Raw genomic sequence first — 18819 nt, 5'->3', positions numbered from 1 at the left:
TGTGGGTGACGTGACCCTATTGCCCTTTGGAGCAAGGCGATTCCATAGATTCCAGCCATTGGGCCTTAAAACCCTATGGATCAAAGCATCTCTACGGACTCCTGCCCTTAGGTCTCATGTCCTGGAGACAGGGGGCAGCTTGAAGGATAGGGTGAACTCACCCCGCGCTGGATGGGGTCTCCCTATCCCGTCACAAACTGTTATTAAAGACTGCAAGTTCTGGTCCCCTTGAGGCAAGGCTTAATGTTGCAAGGTATAGTTTGTGGTCCCCTTTTGAGGAGTTTATTGTGAAAATGGTTGGAAATCAGAGGTGTGCTGTTTCTTAGAAGGGGTAATGTATAGTGGGCCAGACCTTCCCCTACCCCCCCTGTATAGAGGCCGTGTTGTACAGAGGATCTAAGAAGTATTGTAGAGCAGGAATCTTTCCACCTAAGCCAGTGGCTTGGCATGGACTGGTTGTGCAGTTACAACAGCGCATGCTGCATTCTTCATGGCCTGTTTTCCTTGTGCAGCAAAACCATGTACTCCTGCTACAGGTATGACATTTGCTTCCCCGCTTCTGCAGCCATGGCTAGACCCTGAGCTTGTTCTTCAGAAACACTCCTTCTCCTCACACTATAGTGACAGATTGGGCTTGGACTCGACTTTTCCTACGCAACACAAAGGTGAATAAATCTCTAGATGAAGCCTGAGAGTTTGCCTAACTTTTTGTCTTTCTATTTTTAACTGATCACGAAAGGCAAAGATGAAGCTTTATTTCATTGGGTGTCTGGGGCTTGCTCAGCATGACCAGACCCCAGCAGTGGTGATCAATTGTCTATTGCTTAGTGACAGGAGAAATTCTAAAGGGCGAGAGGGTTGGCTCAGTTAAGCACCTACAACACTGGATTTCTTATCACACCCTTTTAGAACGGTCCAAACTGTTTAAGGCCCTGATCCTGCAATGGGACTACTCACATACTTAAAGTTACCCAAGCGCTATAAAAGTTTGCAGGATTGGGGTATACGCCTGTAAAACTGCATAGTCTGTCATGAGATTTCCAGTACTCTTTATTGTCCATCTGGCCAAAAATACTGCAGGATCATCCTGTTCATGTTTTCTTCTCATCTGCCTGGAACCTTGAAGTACAGAGGTGCCCAAAATCAATATTGGGGGTTACATACTAAATTTCAGACACCCCCCCCAAGAGCTGTAGTGTGGGGTCAGTTTGAATACTTGGCAAAGATTCGGAGATTTGTTGTTTTACCCCCACTAGCTAGCCTATCCCTAGTGCCAATTTCACTTGCCAACAGAAATATGTGGTCTTTGTACAAATGTTTAACTGCATCTGTGCATCTTAAACAGTGAAGAATTTGCCACTTAAAGAAGGGCTGTTTCGATTGGAATTAATACCAATTTCACTTTTACAGTGCCAGAAAACTTAGCTTTTGAGGGGCTTACTTTTCTTTCAGATAAAGAAGCACAAATATCTTTGATTCAGTCATATGCCCCAGATGGCTTAGTGATGGTTTGGGTGTCCATATTTTTCTTTCTTAATATTTTTCATTTTAATCGTCACTACCCTGCACGTTTGGGTGCAGTACCTGGAAACACTTTCAAATATACAGGAGCAAGCTATATTATTAGATTGCCTTTAAAAGCACCAGTTCTGTTCATATTTATGCAAAAATTGCATGCAGAAACTACTGGGGAAAATAAAAGTTCCTAGTGGAACTGAAATGGGAAATTCGTGTGCCTAGAAGATAATGCAGTTACCTGTGCAAAACTGTTGACATGCATGAGTCTTCCTAGTTATGCATACATTTGCACTGTGTAAACTACCTGAGTGAAATCCAAGCTCCATTTATGTTAATGGGGATCTTACACTTTATTTTTTCCTTCCTTCATACAAACAATGGCCCCTGCAACCAAAAAGAAAATCAGTAAGAGGTAAAAGACTAGCTTTTCTGATACTGACACTGAAATGTTGTTTAGCAACATTAAAATATGAATATATTTTTCTCTATATATCCTCTCTGGACATTCCTAGTGAGGAGCAAATCACATTCATTATGCAGCGTTAGTTTATGAAACTTTAAATCTCTGAAACATTCATACCTCTGAAATTTTAAAAAGGTAGGCTGGAATGTACAAATACCCAATAGAAGGTGGGTACCCAACTACCTTCAGCTCCTTGGAAAATTCCACCCTTCATTGTTGGTCTGTAATACCCTATTAACAATCTAAACATATTCTTTCACTTTTGATATCTGCTTAAGTACATATACTTGCAATTAAAAATGAAATTTATACCTCAGTTATCTGATTTATAGGCGACTGAAACTAATAATTCACAAAGTGGCTTTCAAGATTTCTTAATTGGTTACATGTGAGGGCAACTGTATTACTTAAAGGTCTTTACACATTTAGGAAACTATTCCCAGTTCAGAAAGACTGAATGATATACACAGTGTTGTTGTAGCCATGTCGGTCCCAAGATATTAGGAGACAGCGGTTTGGCCTTGGCCCAAGAAGACAGGACAGAACAGCACAGTTGGCCCTAATTGCTAGCCTGATCAGCAAGGTTATGGAATAAATAAGCACTCTTTGGAGACAGGGCTGAGGCATGTTGGCAGGGAACCATGCGGAAGTCCAGCTGTTGACGATGCTGTGGATTCACCTTGTGAGGCTATCCATCCAGTTCCTTTTAGGGCCCTAACTTCACTCAAAATACATTCAAAAAAACCACAAAGAAGGGGGAAAAACTAAGGCCAAACGTTTCAAATTATGCAAGAAGCCAAGACACCTAAATCCATATGGAAGCACAACAATAAGGGCTGAGTACCCAGCAGCTCCCATTGTTTTGGTTTTTTTGGTTTTTTTTTTTTAAATGGGTGCTGCTCATGCTCCTCACTTGCGAAAATCATGCCACGTATTTAAGGCTTCTGAATCCTCACAGATGCTCTAATTTTAGGCCCCTGGTTTTGGCCTTTGTCACCTAACTTTATAAACCCATGTTTGAAATTTTTGACCTGAGCTCCAATTCTCTACAGTGCAAAGCCTGCTTTGTAACATGCTAGTGGCTCAAAGCAGTCTGACGCCAGTGATCTGGTCACATGAGGGGTCCTTTCCCAGTCCTAGAGGGACCTTTGGTAGGGATGAGCTCCTGCAGTGTTTCCTATGCCACTTCACTCCCAGCCTTCAGTGTAGGGGGCATGGGCCGGGCCACTGTGCAGCTGTCCCCTCCCCCCCAAAAAAAGTAACACTCCTACCTTAGGACATACGCTCATGTACTTTGCAGGCACTTCCCATCATGCTGCCCGCCCCAGTGGAGGGTTGACATGACTTTGCATGATCTGCACAGACCTAGATTATATGGAATACCATAAAACATGCTAAAAATGAAGCTGTACAGACAGAGGGAACATACATTAGTTTCTTTGTAGACCTTTACACCTTCCCAAAAAGGCAAAAAGTAAGTGGCCAAATTCTCCTTTCAGTTACATCCATGCAACCCCCCTGAAGGCAACAAGTATAAGTCACAGCTGAATTTGGCCCAGTATAAGGTATGTGCCACTTCCAACATAAATAACCTAGGCAACTATCAGGTGCTAGAAAGGGAAGTAGAGAGAGAGAGAGACAGCTGCTTAGCAGTACAGATGCGAGACTCACAGCAAAACTCAGATCAGTGAAAACATACCAACTGAATTGCTTCTGGCACGGGCTGGAACAGGCTGGCTGATTTGTTTGTCTCCGCGATTGGTTTTGCAACCTAATGTAAGTGATGGTAACTAATTGCAGGCTTTATACTTAAGCTTTTAATAGTTATATGTCTCTCCATCCCAAGAGTGGCAAAAAGAAAAAGAAGTCCGTTGTCAATATTTGAAATTAACAAAGAGGGAATGCTGAAAGCTTCTTATATCTTGCAGCTGTAGAGAAGAGGTGCGGGCACTTCTTTGCTGTTAATTGCATCTGGCTGGAAATTAGTAAGAAATGAATACTCCCATTCTTCTCATTGCGTAACCCATGAAACAACATTTTCAGTGGGAGCTGCTGAGGGCTGAGCACTTGTGAAAATCTGGCTGTTAGTGTTTTAAATCAGTAAATTTTGAATGACTATATTTTGGAAATAAACATCAATGTTATCCCTCAAAATCCATAACGTTAAAATCAAACCTTCCGAGCCTAGTTAGGGATTTATCCTTTTGCAGTGGAGTGTGTACAGGAGTGAGCACTTATACTGTGTTTGGAGCCCACAAGTGGCCACTTGATCACTGATCAAAATCATCTACCTTGATTATGCCAATAATCTTCCACTACAAAGAAGAACAGTGAATCATTGTTTAAATTCAGTCATAAATAATTTCCCCCATCCCTACAAAGTAACACAGCAGCTGCACAATGACAGCAGTCTATTTCTTTAACATTATCCTTCCCTCTGCTAAATGCTCGCAGAAGTTAAGATGTGTGTGTGGACAGGTGGGTTTTGGTTTTTGTATCATAACATACCTTTTTTTAACTTAACGAAATTAATTAGCCTAGATGCAGTAGTTGCTGACTGCAAACAAACTGAATTCACTGAACATATAGAAAGGAGTGTCAAGCCTAGAAGCAGAATGCCACTGATTATTAACACAACAGACAAGGTGTGTGATCCAAAGCCCATTGAATTCAGTGGAAAGATCCCCACTGCTTGGTGTTGGTTTTCGATCAGAACCCAGATATAGTAAGGTAAAGAGAAGGCAGAGGAGAGGGACGTGGATGAAGATCGGTATCGGGTGATACTAGGTGACGGTAGAGAAGGCAGAGGAGAGGGACGTGGATGAAGATCAGTATCGGGTGATACTAGGTGACGGTAGAGAAGGCAGAGGAGAGGGACGTGGATGAGGATCGGTATCGGGTGATACTAGGTGTTGGTTGCTGTTCAAGAGTCACTGGACAACTTCAAAATGTTATTGAACAGGTGCATTTTTCCACTGGCCTGCAAGTAACCAGGAATGGGGCTCCAGTTAGAAAGGGGGTGTTGTAGCCAGGGGACTATATTGATGTTTGTGGGCCTGACTCTGTGCCCATTAACATCACTGACAACCTTTACACAGACTTCAGTGAGTGCTGAATCACACCATAGATATGATGTAATGAATTGGGGGAGGAAAGTATTTCAACAGTGCCATCAATGCCCCACAGTTACACACCAAATTATTAGTATTAATTTTATTTATTGATTTCCGCCTCCAAAATTGTGCCAGGCACCTCCCAGTCCAAATAAGAAGCTGTGGGAGCAGATCCGCAGGTGGTGGAAGTTGTCTTAGCTCCACTGAAGTCAGAGCCAACGCTGATGAACTACACCCACTGGGGAGCTGTGCCATGGTATCTGCCCTGAAGAGCTCACAGTCTCAGGGCCAGATTGTGTCTGACCCTTATGCTGCTGCAGAGTGTGGTGGGGGGAGCATACGGAGCCTTCTGCAGTTCCCGGGCAGAATTTCAGACCCTGTGCTCTGGTCCATAGGAGATGGCTGGCTGTTTAGAGAGAGACCAAGTTGTACCCCATCAGGGGATATAGTAGTGGATGCACAGCGGGAAATATTCCACCTCCAAATGATTCCTCTGTAGCAGTTCAGCTCCACCCCACCCTTTACTATGGGCTGGGCCGAATTTAAGCTGCATTAATAGGTTAAAAAGCCCTGGCTGTGCTGAACTCACTCTGTTTGTTTGTTTATTTCAGATCTGAGGAGAGAGAGAGCTGAAACCCTCTTCAATGACTGTAAGTGAAAGCACTGCATGGTTGGCAATTCCCTGACTATTTTAAAAAATAGTCTCTGAGCATTTTTCTGGCCCTTTAAAAGCTTCCTCTTTTTCTCTTGAATGATTTGACCTTACATTTGACACAGAGCCGCAGTGAACTTAGGAGCCTTGCACAGTCATGGGGGATGCATCTTCCCAATTCCTTCTGGTTTTACTAGGGTGACCATATTTCCCAAAGGGAAAACGGGACACCACACGGGGCTCACCTGAGCCTCCCACCCTGCGTGAGGCTTGCCCGAATGAGGCGTCCACATTCTCCAGAGTCTGGCGGATCTGAGCTGATGTGACTCCATTACACTGTTGTCTGCTGTGCCACTGATGAAGTTGGATGCCTTTAGAATTGCAGAGGGAGTCTTCTCACCTGTTCCAGGTACTCAGCCTTATGGCACAGAGCGTTAGCCTTCCCATTTCTGACTCCTGGGCAATAGGGAATTATGATGTCAAGCTGGATGAAGAAGAGGGACCAGTGGATCTGTTGTTGGTTGAAGTATCTGGCTGCTCGGAGATATTCCAGGTTCTTGTGGGCTGTGAGCACTTGGACAAGAAACCTGGCCACTTCCAGTAGAAACACCATTCCCCTCTCTCTACTACATGGGTTTCCAAGGCCCAGGTGAACCAGACTCCTTTTCACAGAAGAGTGGTCAGAGGAGCAACTAGGGTGGAAAATCCCTCAATAAACCACCGGTAGAAGTTAGAAAAACCTAGGAACCATTGGACCCCACTGGTGTCCTTTGTTGCAGCACAGTCGGAGGTGACTACCACCTTGCATGCGTCCCTCGTTATTCCCTCAGAGGAGATAAGTAACCAAGGAATTCTATTGTATCCAGGTCAAATTTGCATTTTTTGGGCTTTGCATATAGATGGCATTGGCAAAGTCTAGGATGCCATGGACATGCTGATGATGAGAAGCCTGATCGTCAGAAAAGATGAGTATGTCATCCAGATAAATGACTACATGGCAGTCTAACACATCTCTGAAGATATTGTTTATGAAGTATTGAAATGTTGTTGGGGCATTGCACAGGCCGAATGGCATGACCAGGCGCTCAGTGTCTGTACCACATATGGAAGGAGGTCTTCCACTCATCTCCCTCTCTATTCGGGACAAAGTTATAGGCCCCGTGAAGGTCCAGCTTAGTAAAAACCTTTGCAGAGTGGAGTCTTTTGTAAAAGCACGTTAATGAGAGGGAGAGGACATTGATTTAGAATTGTGACTTTGTTTAACACCTGATAGTCAACACACAACGCCTTATTGATCCATCTTTTTTCTTCTCAAAGAAAATTGGAGCCCCAGCTGGAGACATGGAAGGACGGATAAACCACTTTTGTAGATATTCCTGGAGGTAGTTGTGGAGAGCCTGAAGTTCTGGCTCCGAAAGGAAGCAGATGTGGACAAAGAGGATTGGAGTGGGCTGAAAGATGATGGGACAGTTATAGCTGCAATGGAGTGGCAAAACATCTGCATTCTGTTTCTCGAACACATCAGGAAAATCTTTATATTTAAGTGGTAACATGGAGGCAGTGTAGTGGACTGCAGTGGGTAATAAGACTCCCTGGGGATTAACTTGATCAGACTCGGAATCTCAAGGAAGGCTCCCAGTCTACGATCCCCATATTTGGATTCCAGGGAAAGAATTGTTGGCGATGTGGGGAGCCAAACTGTATTGTGCCTGCCCGCCAATGAATGCATGGGTCATGAGTAGTGAGCCAGGGCATGCTGAGAACAAATGGAAAGTGTGGTGCTCAGATAAGTCCAAACTGAAGGGTTTCTTGGTGACCCTGGAGAGTCATTACATTGTGGTGTGGTCTGGGGGGTAACTGGGCCTGATGAAATGAGCGAGCCATCAATAGATTCTACCAAGTCTGGAGTGTCCTTGCGTTAGGTGGGGATCTGATAGACTCATACAAAGTCCTGATCCATGAAGTTGCCAGAGGCATCAGAATCCACCAGTGCCTCCAGGTGGACCTTGGAGATGGAGGGGTGTGGGCTTGCAGAGGGAGTTGGAGATGTCAGTACACACCTAGTCATTCCCAATGTATCAGCAGACAGGTATGGATGCTGGGTACCAATAAGAGGCAGGTACCCTCTGGGGGCTGCAGCTTGGCATTCCCTGAGCAGGGTGCAGAGTGGACCTTCGCAGGGCAGTCCAGTGCGAAGTGCCCTGGTCTTCCACAGTACAGGCATAGTCCCGATGCTGCATTTTCTCTGTTGAGCTGCATGGGTTTGGGCTGTGGGGAGAGCACTGAAGGTTGGTGGGCTGGAGACAGGAGGACTGGCAGGAGCTGGGAAGCTGAACTACTTTCCTGGCTGCGTTCCATCAGGCAGTTGTCAATCGTTATACTGAGGTCAGTAAGTGGGCGGGGAGTCCACTCGTGTGAGCTCATCTTTGATGTCATCATTTAGGCCGAAGCAGAAATGATAATACTGCGTGGCCTCATTCCGCTCAATCTCTGCTACCAAGCAGCGCAGCTCTGGCATACTTAGCAACATGCTGAGGTCGCTGCCGTGATGCCCGAAGGGTGCTCTCGGCTCTGCGCTCGAAGATCATGGCCATGGTATGAATGAAGCCTTCAAGCTGGCCCAGGAGTGGGCTTGCTTTCTTTAGGAATGGGAATGCCCAGGCCAGAGCTTCCCCAGTCAGCCGGCTAATAACGAGCCCCACTCTGCATTGGTTAGTGGGGAACAACTGAGGGCACAGCAGAAATAGGAGCAGGGAAAGATTGGCCAGGAGGGATCTGTACTAGCCACTGATCTGGAACCTTGTCAGCCTAGTTCCCCTGTTTTAGAATTTGGGCTGCTCAAACTGTCAGGAGACCAGGTCACAGGCAGTCAGGCCTAGCGGTTGGAGGCTGAATTCCAGAGCCTGGGGTCGAGACAGGGTCAGAGTCAGGAGCCAGAGCCAAGGATTGGAACCAGATTACCGGGAGTCAGGGAAGGCAGGAGCAGGGCTGGGACAGGATGAGAACAAGGCTGGTCAGGATCTGAGCTGGAGCTGTGGAAGAGCAGAGCAGGAGCAGGGCTCGGAGAGATGAGCACAAAAAGGCAGAGAGTCCGTGGACATGTGTGTTGAGCAGCCAGCAAGCTACTGCTGCTGCTAGGTTTAACAACTGGCCTTCTGGCTTTCTCAGCCAATCAGGCAGGGCAGCCCATCAGGCAGCCTAGCTGGCTCATTAAGGTATTAGGAGTACTGAGTAGGTGCAGCTGAGGGCCTTACACCTGACAGACTGTCAGCTACTCCTGGATTTCCAGTAGTAGCAGAAACCAAGAATCTTGTCTTTGTCTCCTCTTGGCAAAGATCTTATCACCTTTCTTGCCAGATGCACACCTCACTATGGTTATCCATGCCTTTGTCACTTCCGGCTTGGATTAGTGCAACGTGCTCTACTTGAGGCTACACTCAAGGACTATTTGGAAACTTCAGTTGGTGCAAATTGCAGCTGCCAGCTTCTATAGTAGTGTTTCACTGAGAGAGCGTTGCATGCACGCTCCATATGTTGCACTGCCTTCCACGTCCTGTCTGGCTGAAACTTAAGATGCTGCTTTTTCTGTAAAATACTACATGGTATGGGTCCCGCCTATCTTAGAGAGATGCTTTATCCCAGCAACTGAGACCAGCTGCGACATTCAAACTGACAATCCCTGGGGGTGGGGTGCAGGGTGAAGGGCTCCTGACTCTAGAATTTGCTCCCCTTAGTCATGCAATTGAGCCTGAGTTGGTTGACCTTCATGGCTCTCCACAAGACTCATCTGTTTTCTCAGACTTTTACTTGAAGGGGTGGGTGTGGACAGCCTCCATTTCAGGGAGCGTTTTGAGTTTGACATGTCATTACAGGGTCTAATTGCATTTTCTCTTATGGTACATTTTGTACATGTGCCTAGAGGCATCAACAAGCACAATTAGTACATTGAGAAATGACTTACTTTCTCTCTCCCCATTTTGACAGTCTGCGGGTTACAACAGAATAGATCAGCAAAATCAAAATCATCCTCAACATCAAAAAGAATAGTCGGAGGGGTGGCATCTGCAGAGCTTGGGGACTGGCCATGGCAAGCGAGTTTACAGCAGAACAACATCCACCGTTGTGGTGCAACACTGATCAGCAACACGTGGCTTCTGTCCGCAGCTCACTGCTTTAGAAAGTAAGTTCCCAGCTCTGAAAGAGGCTGCAGTAAGTTGTGGTATGTACTGACCTTCACATCAAATGGTGCTCCATTCAGAACCAATGCCAAGCCCCGGAAGGGCTGTATTAAAGTTGCAGGGTTTCAGGCAGAGAGCGGTGACCAATCGTTCTGAAGCTGGAGAAAATAGTCCCTGAGGAAAAGGCTCTGAAAGATGCTCCAAAGGAAGCTGCTCTGCCTAAGGTCAGGTAGAGCAAGAGGAATGATTTCATGCTATCACAGCTTGGCCCAAATATACATGTTTTTTTGAGCCATTAGGCCACCTTATCCCTTTCCTTCTATGGACAGTGGTGTGAGTTGTTCCCTGGAGCAGAGGTTAGAATTTGATGGTTCCATCACTCCTTTTTTGAATAGCCAAGGAGATAGTGAAGACTGATTGCTTCTGAAGGGTGTGGCAATATAAAGACTGGAATAGATTAAGGGTCAGCAAACGACAAGGCAAACACCTCTGGTTACCTGCTGTATGTGCTGTATTCATTTTGTGTATTGGGAAGCTACCTGGCCACATTTATTATTTGGCCAATGAGTAATACAGATGGGATGGTGTAGGTCCAATTCCCCATTCCACCAAGATCTTCCAAGGATTCTGTGGGGAAGTATGGGTGAGGTTTTGAGCTACCTACACTGGACCAAGTTTAGAGACCTTTATCTCCATGGCTTAAATATATCTACAAAGTTCTTTCATCTTTTCCAGAGCAAATAACCCACGTGTATGGACCGTTACCTTTGGAACTCTTTTAAGACCTTCAAGAATGAAACGCTTTGTCAAGGCTATTATTGTCCATGAAAAGTACCGTTATCCAGCACACAACTATGATATAGCGGTTGTGAAACTCTCGAAAAGAGTTGATTTTACAGATATCGTACATCGTGTCTGTCTGCCAGATCCATCTCAGATTTTCCCATATAATTCTGACGCTGTCATCACAGGCTGGGGAGCACTGAGCAACGATGGTGAGTGCGTCCATCTGCAAAAAACCCAAACATCTGACGTTTTACATTAATGATGAGTCCAACTAACTGTTTAATTGAGAGCAGCTGTGTGGCCACATCTTGTTTAATCCTTGCAAAAAATGAATAGATTTGTGTAACTATTAGAAACACATTCCGCATTTACTTGCTCTCTAATGTTGGGTTGGAAAAAGACAAAGCTGCCAGCCACTGAAACAGAAACTAGGGAGGAGTCTGACATTCTGTTTCTGTCCATACATTTTAGATTGCAAGCTCTTTTTTCCAGGCACTGTCTAGCAATGTGTTTGTACAGTGAATATGACAACAGGGTGCTGACCTTGACTGGGGTTTCCCAAAACCTTTGTGAGATACGTATTATAACCTATGTAGCAGAGGTGCAAACTGAGCTGGAGATAGGTGCTTACTCTTAGTCAGAACAAAACTAGCCATAGAACTAGCCATCTTGGCTCCATGTAACTTGCTGAAATTATTAGCCTGTGCTCCATTGTATGGTACTGTACTTAGAAGTAAATAGACTGGTAGGCCTCCTCTCCCACCTCAGTGATACTACCCTTATGTCCTCATATGAGAGTGTGTCATCTTCTCACAGCTCTTTACTGTGGAACCCTTCAAGCCCTTCCTATAAAATAATGTTGATTAGAATGTATGTACAACTCCTCCCGTATATTACTTCCATCTATGAAAAGTGGTACAAGCTGGAGCAGCTCTTAACCCAGCTCAGCACTCTCACCCATGAACAGATGCTAAATGCTTCTTCCACATCTTAGCTAGTGCAAAGGATTTATATTTGTAGAGTCATTTTTTTCCCTTCAGGCTCAAGTTCTAATGTTCTCCGGGAAGCAACAGTGAAACTCATAGACTCAAACACTTGCAATAGGAAAGAAGTGTACGATGGGGTCATCACACCTGGGATGTTGTGTGCTGGATACTTGGAAGGAGGAGTAGATGCCTGTCAGGTAGGTCTAAGCTCAATACTGAGAATTAGTAGGGAAAATGACTTCGAATGATTAAATATAGTGATCCCCAAATCTTAACTAATACTGTGTATGCTCCTTCCCTGGGTTTTTTGTTTATATGGGTTCTGATTCAACCAAGACTCTCTGGCTAATAGGTTTGTAAAATAAAACATTTATTACATGCAGTTTAGCACATAAAACTCATATTAACAGAACTAGGATAGTACTTGTAAAATTCCAAAAGTGCAAAATTGAACTGGAGCCCGGTAATTCAAAGTTGGCTTGTGCCTGATCTTTATCTCCCATCAATGGCCTGCACAGTTTGTCACTCCCCATCAGCTCCCACAAGTATTGCCATCTCCTGGCTTCCCCGTGTTGCTGCTTCAGCCTTCCTCCATCCCTGCCATGCAGCTAGTGACTTCTTGTTGTCAAGTGATCTGTTTTCTGCTGGAACGTGGGCCTGATTCTCATTTACACTCAGGCTCTGCTCTATAAAGGGGCCTTAATGTGAGAGTAAATTGTTATGCTGAAGCTAGTCATGACAGCATAGTTAAGATTAATTATAATTATGCCTATTTTAAGGCCCGTTTACACAGCTAGAGTGGCATAAAGTGGCCTTAGTATAAATGAGAATCTGTCCCATAAGGAATAAATTACTTTGTACTGTCTTTGTTAGATTTGACTCTGAGTGATACCTGGACCTGCTTTTTTTCAGGTGATAAAAATGGGGCATCCTCTGAGACCGAAGTGTCAAACATTAAAAAATTCAGCAGCGGCAGGCAGCCAGGACCAGACAGTAACCATTCAAGAATTCTGAAGGAGTTTAGGGATGAAGTGGCTGAGCAATCACTCATTAAAATACAATCACTCATTAAAATCAATTTCTGGTCTGGAGAGCAGCAAACGTACCTATCTTTTTTAAAAGGTGCTAGGGCTGATCTTTGGCATTACGGAGCAGTAAGACAGCTTCAGGACCAGGAAAACTGGTTGAAACAATAATTAAAGATTGTTATAAAGCAACAAGATGTACATGGGATGCTGCAATGTTTGACATGCAATGACTGCCAGGAACATATACAGACAAAAACTGTCTCCATGGCACTATTTTTAAAATTTCTATTGAGGTTCTGAAAAGTTTGTCTAAATGTTGGGTCTAACTCCTTAACAACTCTCCACTATGGCCCCAATCCTGCAAAGAGTTTTGCATGTGCTTAACTTTATGCATGTGAGTATTCCCATTCAATTCAATGTGCACAAAATTATTATATGCAAAAGTCTTTGCAGGATTGGGGCCTAAATATCTTCAGTCCAGATAACCTAGTTCCTGTGTTCCCATTCTGCTCCACATAGAGAACGGCTGTCATTTATATTTTTCGGTAAAGTTGGGGAGGGGAAGGGAATATATTCACTGTTATACCAGCACTAACTTGCCGGAAATTCTGTAAGCTTCCCAGACCAATCTGATTTATGTGTGATGCTATTTATACAGTGTCTGAATTTAAAATCTGAGAGGCTAATGTGTTTAACATTTAAAGAAATGTCATCAACTTAAAAACTACAGTTCTGACTGAAAACTTAGTTTTAACCTACTATAGTTACACGTAACACCTAAATTATTTAGAAGGAAAAGGATAGCAGGAAAAATATTGTTCTTGTTCCATTTGCTGTAAGCGTTGGACAGCACTTTGTGTACAGCTGTTTTACTGTTTCCCCTGAAAGACTCCCTCTGATTTCAGTGGGCTTGAGATCAAGCCCTTAGTCAGGTTCCCCTGTTGAGAGAGAAATTTAAACAATTATAATTGGGAAATGGGATTGTAAAACCACAGAAACTGGCAGGGGGACTCCATGGCTGGCAAAGAACCACAAACAGCTTATCATGTAGGGCAGTGGCTCTCAACCTTTCCAGACTACTGTACCCCTTTCAAGAGTCTGATTTGTCTTGTGTAACCCCAAGTTTCACCTCACTTCAAAACTACTTGCTTACAAAATCAGACATAAAAATACAAGTGTCACAGCACACTATTACTGACAAATTGCTGACTTTCTCATTTTTACCATAGAATATAAAATAAATCAATTGGAATATAAATATTGTACTTACATGCCAGTAAAAAGAATAGGAGTACTTGTGGCACCTTAGAGACTAACAAATTTATTTGAGCATAAGCTTTCGTGAGCTACAGCTCACTTCATCCTCCCCACTGTATTTTCCACTGTATGCATCCGATGAAGTGAGCTGTAGCTCACGAAAGCTTATGCTCAAATAAATTTGTTAGTCTCTAAAGTGCCACAAGTCCTCCTGTTCTTTTTGCGGATACAAACTAACATGGCTGCTACTCTGAAACCTGTTACATGTCAGTGTATCTTATATAGAGCAGGTTAAACAAGTCCTTGTCTGTAATAAATTTTAGTTTGTACTGACTTTGCTAGTGCTTTTTATGTAGCCTGCTGTAAAACTAGGCAAATATCTAATGAGTTGATGTACCCCCTGGAAGACCTCTGAGTACCCCCAGGGGTATGCGTACCTCTGGTTGAGAACCACTGCTGTAGGGCACATCTGCACTGCAAATGAAGGTGTGAGTGTAGCTTAGGTAGACATGCCCATGGTAGCTTTAGTCTAGAATCATAGTATATTGGGGTGGGAAGGGACCTCAGGAGGTCATCTAGTCCAACCCCCAGCTCAAAGCAGGGCCAATCCCCAATTTTTGCCCCAGATCCCTAAATGCCCCCCTCAAGGATTGAACTCACAACCCTGGGTTTAGCAGGCTAATGCTCAAACCACTGAACTATCTTTCCCCCCGCCCAAGATGTGGTGGCATGGGCTTTGGCACAGGCTAGCCATCTCAGTGCAAGCCCACTAGGGACTCTGGATACCTACTCTGGTTGCTGGCACACGCTGAAATTGGTGTCACCACATCTTCACTACTGTTGTTACCCGTGCTAGCTAGATTAAAACTCACATGGGTATGCCTACCTGTGCTTCAATCACACCTTCGTTTGCGGTATAGCTGTACCCTTGGTTTTTGGAAAGTGACTAAATTCCAGGTTGATGGTGTTCCTTTAAATCATGCTCTCTTCCCATCTTTCATCAAAGGAAGCTATCCTTTTCCATACTCTATTGCCTGTGAAAATAGCTATATTTTCCTTTCTGGTACACTAAATTTCTTTTTTCCTCCTCTCGTAGGGTGACTCTGGTGGCCCCCTGGTTAGTCCAGATTTGAGAGGAATGTGGTACCTCGCAGGAATAGTGAGCTGGGGAGATGAATGTGCTAAACCCAATAAGCCAGGAGTCTACACACGAGTGACTTACTATCGCGACTGGATCACCTCAAAAACTGGCCTCTAATGCAGCAGAAGTCACAACCAGACTAAGCTACACAGGCTGTATGCAGGTCATACTCGTCTGGAACTCTACAAGGTGTCATTTAATCCCTATATCCCTGTCCAAAGCAAGCACTAGCTTCACTGCTGCAGATGCCATAACCCCTTATGAATTTACACTGAATGTGTGAGATCACCTGCCTCCTCTCCGAATCACTCTGGCCTATTAGAGGAGAGGAAAGCACCCCATCAAAATGCAAAAAGCTGCTGATTTATTTATTTTACTAGTTAAAAAGTGTATGTACTTTTCCCAGGAAGGGGGAGTTACCTGTCCCAAGGTCTGATGATTCCCCCAGCCTTGCTACCCTCCTCCTCCTCCATTGGGGCCCAAAGTCTTAGCTACTTTTATTCTAGCCAAGCAAGCCTGGACAGCTCCCCCTTTCAGAGCCTATCAGCACAGTTCACCAATCACAGGACACTGGTTGCAATTAAGACTTAGGGCATTTCCCTCCAGTTGCTGAGAGCCTGGCCTCCCCCACTGCTCCAGAACATGGATTGAGGAGGACTGGAAATAAACCAGAGTACACAGCATGGCAGTGCAGGGTCCTGGCGCTAGGCCACCAGACTTAATCTTAAACTGCAACATCATTGCTGACCTCAGAACTCTGTTGGACTCAACGGCAGGTAGCACTGTCTTCTCCTGCAACAGTAAGTAGCGCTGTGCCAGTGAGTACATAACTTTGATGTGACGCCACCTTCAGCTCTCTTGAGGAAGCCAGGGGCTACGGTGAGGGGTCATGGCTGCTGTGAAGAAACTTCAGAGGAAGTTTTGGAGCTCACAAGAGAATCTAACGGCCCCAGAGGCCACAGTCAGAGGTCCGAAGGGGTAGTCAGAGTCTGGGGAAGTCACAAGAATCAGGACTAAGGGCAGAGCCTAGCTAAGATGAGGGAGGATTTCAGTGACTCCAAAAGTAGGTTCCTGGGGGAAAAAATCTGTCCTGCGGCTATGAAGTATATTTTTAATAGCCACTCAATGGATTCAGTGAAGCACAGATTATCTTTAATTTTAAAAAAAATCTTTATTACAGTTGTATGCTGCTTCTTCATTAATGTACCTCTAGGCTGACTTCTCTCTGTCCGCACAATGTACTTGAATTGCCTCAAACACACAATGTATCCTATCTTGGTGTTTAATGTGCAATAGCAATGCAGTTTTTGTTGTTGTTGTTGTTTTAACAGAACAGGAAGGAAAATCGGATAGCAGAAAAGAACCCACACCCTTTTTGTTCAGGCTCTCATCTAGATGTTTGTGAAAGGGGAACAAATGCTCACCATAAATTAGTGCTTTAAGTAAAGATATCATGGACATTTCTGAGCCTCCAGCTCACTGAAAAGAAGGACCTGGGTGGTTTGCTTCCTACTGCACTGGTGGATTTATCCCTGCCAAGGATGACCGTTATCCTGACTCACAAGGCTACAACTAAAGGGTAATTTTAAACATTAAAAATAGGCCAGAGGGGACATTCAAAAGGAAATTCACTGGGGATGACCCCTCTGCTCCAGAAAGAGAACTTTACCACCCACCACTTCAAATGATAATACACTTTTTAAAAAATGCCATGATGAATAACATTGGTAATAAAGTATCCCCGGCGCATAATGCTCACCCTCCCACTTCCAAATCCCTCTGGGACCCACCACTGCCGCACCAGTGTGAGACACCAAAGTATGGCTGGTTGCTCCTCCTCCTGTCTCTGATTGGTCAGGAGAAGCAGCTGGTGGTGTAAAATACAGAGGATCGGCATGAGGATTGGGAGAAATTGAAAATCTACTGCTGAAAAGCTCTTCAAAGTTCCCTGCTTCCTTTTCTGCCCACATCTTCTCACCCAAGCATCACAGTGGCCCTTGATGACAGAAGCTGATGGGAGTTTCAGAGTGTTCAGCGCTTTATGATAGGCCAAACCTCTCACTTGGGTGTCAAAATATGGATTTAGGAGCCTAACTCTAGGCCCCCATTTTTTGAAAATCTTGGCTTATTTTCAGATATTTTGGTTTTCCTGTATCTTGAGCCATCGTACTTTGGGCTGAACAAAATGGGTCCAATGTCTGAGGTGAATCTCCACTTTTTAAATGGCGGCATTTCTATTCCAATTTTCCATGTCATTTTACATTATTTTTCTTCCTCTGCCAGTAAACTACAAAAGAGATCTTGGGATATTCAGGGTTGGGTCAAATCCAACAGGTCTGTTCCCTTCACTTATTGACAAAGGTTGCTAACCATGCACTTTTGTGTTGCTGCTGCTTTTCAGCAGAGATGTCGTTCTGGGCCAAATCCAGTACTCCGTGGAGAGATCAAATGGGATTTTGATCAGGATCTCTATAAACAGTGTTCTCAGTCAGTGTGCCTTGACCCCATTATTGATAGGGAACAAGGGAGGGAAGCAGTTTCTCAGCTCCAGAAGGAACATCAGGTTATACAATAAAATAAGGTGGCTAAAAAAATCATTAACCACATTTTCCAGAGGGCAGCCTCCTTTGTCCTTTTTGTGCCTGCGAAATTTTCACCTGTTTTTCTGGGCCTGTAATTGAACTGCAGGTGCAAATCAGGGTACTTGTCCCTGTAACTACTGGAGTGGAAGTGAGAAGAAGGTGGCTAGAAGGGCAAGGGCTTTGACTTGTACCTGAATTTTTTTTTTTTATTTTTCTGCCTACAAAATGGGTGGCCAAGCTCAGCTTATATAACCCATAACGAACTGGTCCCAAACTTATACTGAAAGTGACATGTGTGTGTGTATCTATATCTATATATATTAGGGCTGTCAAGTGATTAAAAAGTAATTGTGATTAATTGCACGATTAAACAATAATAGAATACCATTTATTTAAATATTTTTGCATGTTTCTACATTTTCAAATATATTGATTTCAGTTACAACACAGAATACAAAGTGTACAATGCTCACTTTATATTTATTTTTTATTACATGTAAAAAACAAAAGAAATAGTATTTTTCAGTTCACCTAATACAAGTACTGTAGTGCAATCTCTTTATCATGAAAGTGCAACTTACAAATGTAGAATTATGTACAAAAAAACCCCAGCATTCAAAAGTAAAACAATGTAAAACTTTAGAGTCTACAAGTCCACTCAGTCGTCCTACTTATTCAGCCAATCGCTCAGACAAACAAGTTAGTTTACAGTTGCAGAATATAATGCTGCCTGCTTCTTGTTTACAATGACACCTGAAAATGAGAACAGGCATTTGCATGGCACTGTTGTAGCTGGTGTCACAAGATATTTACATGCCAGATGTGCTAAAGATTCATATGTCCCTTGATGCTTCAGCCACCATTCCAGAAGACATGCGTCTATGCTGATGACAGGTTCTGCTCAATAACAATCCAAAGCAGTGTGGACCAATGCATGTTCATTTTCATCATCTGAGTCAGATGCAACCAGCAGAAGGTTGATTTTCTTTTTTGGTGGTTTGGGTTCTGTAGTTTCTGCATCACAGTGTTGCTCTTTTAAGACTTCTGAAAGCATGCTCCACACCTCATCCCTCTCAGATTTTGGAAGGTACTTCAGATTCTTAAACCTTGGGTTA

The 18819-nt window shown here is 44.0% G+C and overlaps 1 protein-coding gene across 1 annotated transcript in view; it reads left to right on the top strand.

Moving 5' to 3' along the window:
* Positions 1-15239, top strand: part of LOC141986068 (transmembrane protease serine 11C-like) — a 61580-nt gene extending 46341 nt beyond the window's left edge. Inside the window, exons 6-10 of the mRNA XM_074950228.1 lie at positions 5706-5744; positions 9731-9926; positions 10660-10919; positions 11751-11893; positions 15078-15239. Of these exons, the coding sequence (XP_074806329.1) occupies positions 5706-5744; positions 9731-9926; positions 10660-10919; positions 11751-11893; positions 15078-15239 (800 nt within the window). The remainder of the gene's footprint in view (positions 1-5705; positions 5745-9730; positions 9927-10659; positions 10920-11750; positions 11894-15077) is intronic.
* The last annotated feature ends 3580 nt before the right edge of the window (positions 15240-18819 follow it).

The sequence above is a fragment of the Natator depressus genome, chromosome 4, assembly GCF_965152275.1.
Source record: "Natator depressus isolate rNatDep1 chromosome 4, rNatDep2.hap1, whole genome shotgun sequence".
Classification (NCBI taxonomy): domain Eukaryota; kingdom Metazoa; phylum Chordata; order Testudines; family Cheloniidae; genus Natator; species Natator depressus.
Note: the sequence above shows the minus strand (reverse complement) of the source record. Positions and strands in the feature narration are given on the sequence as shown.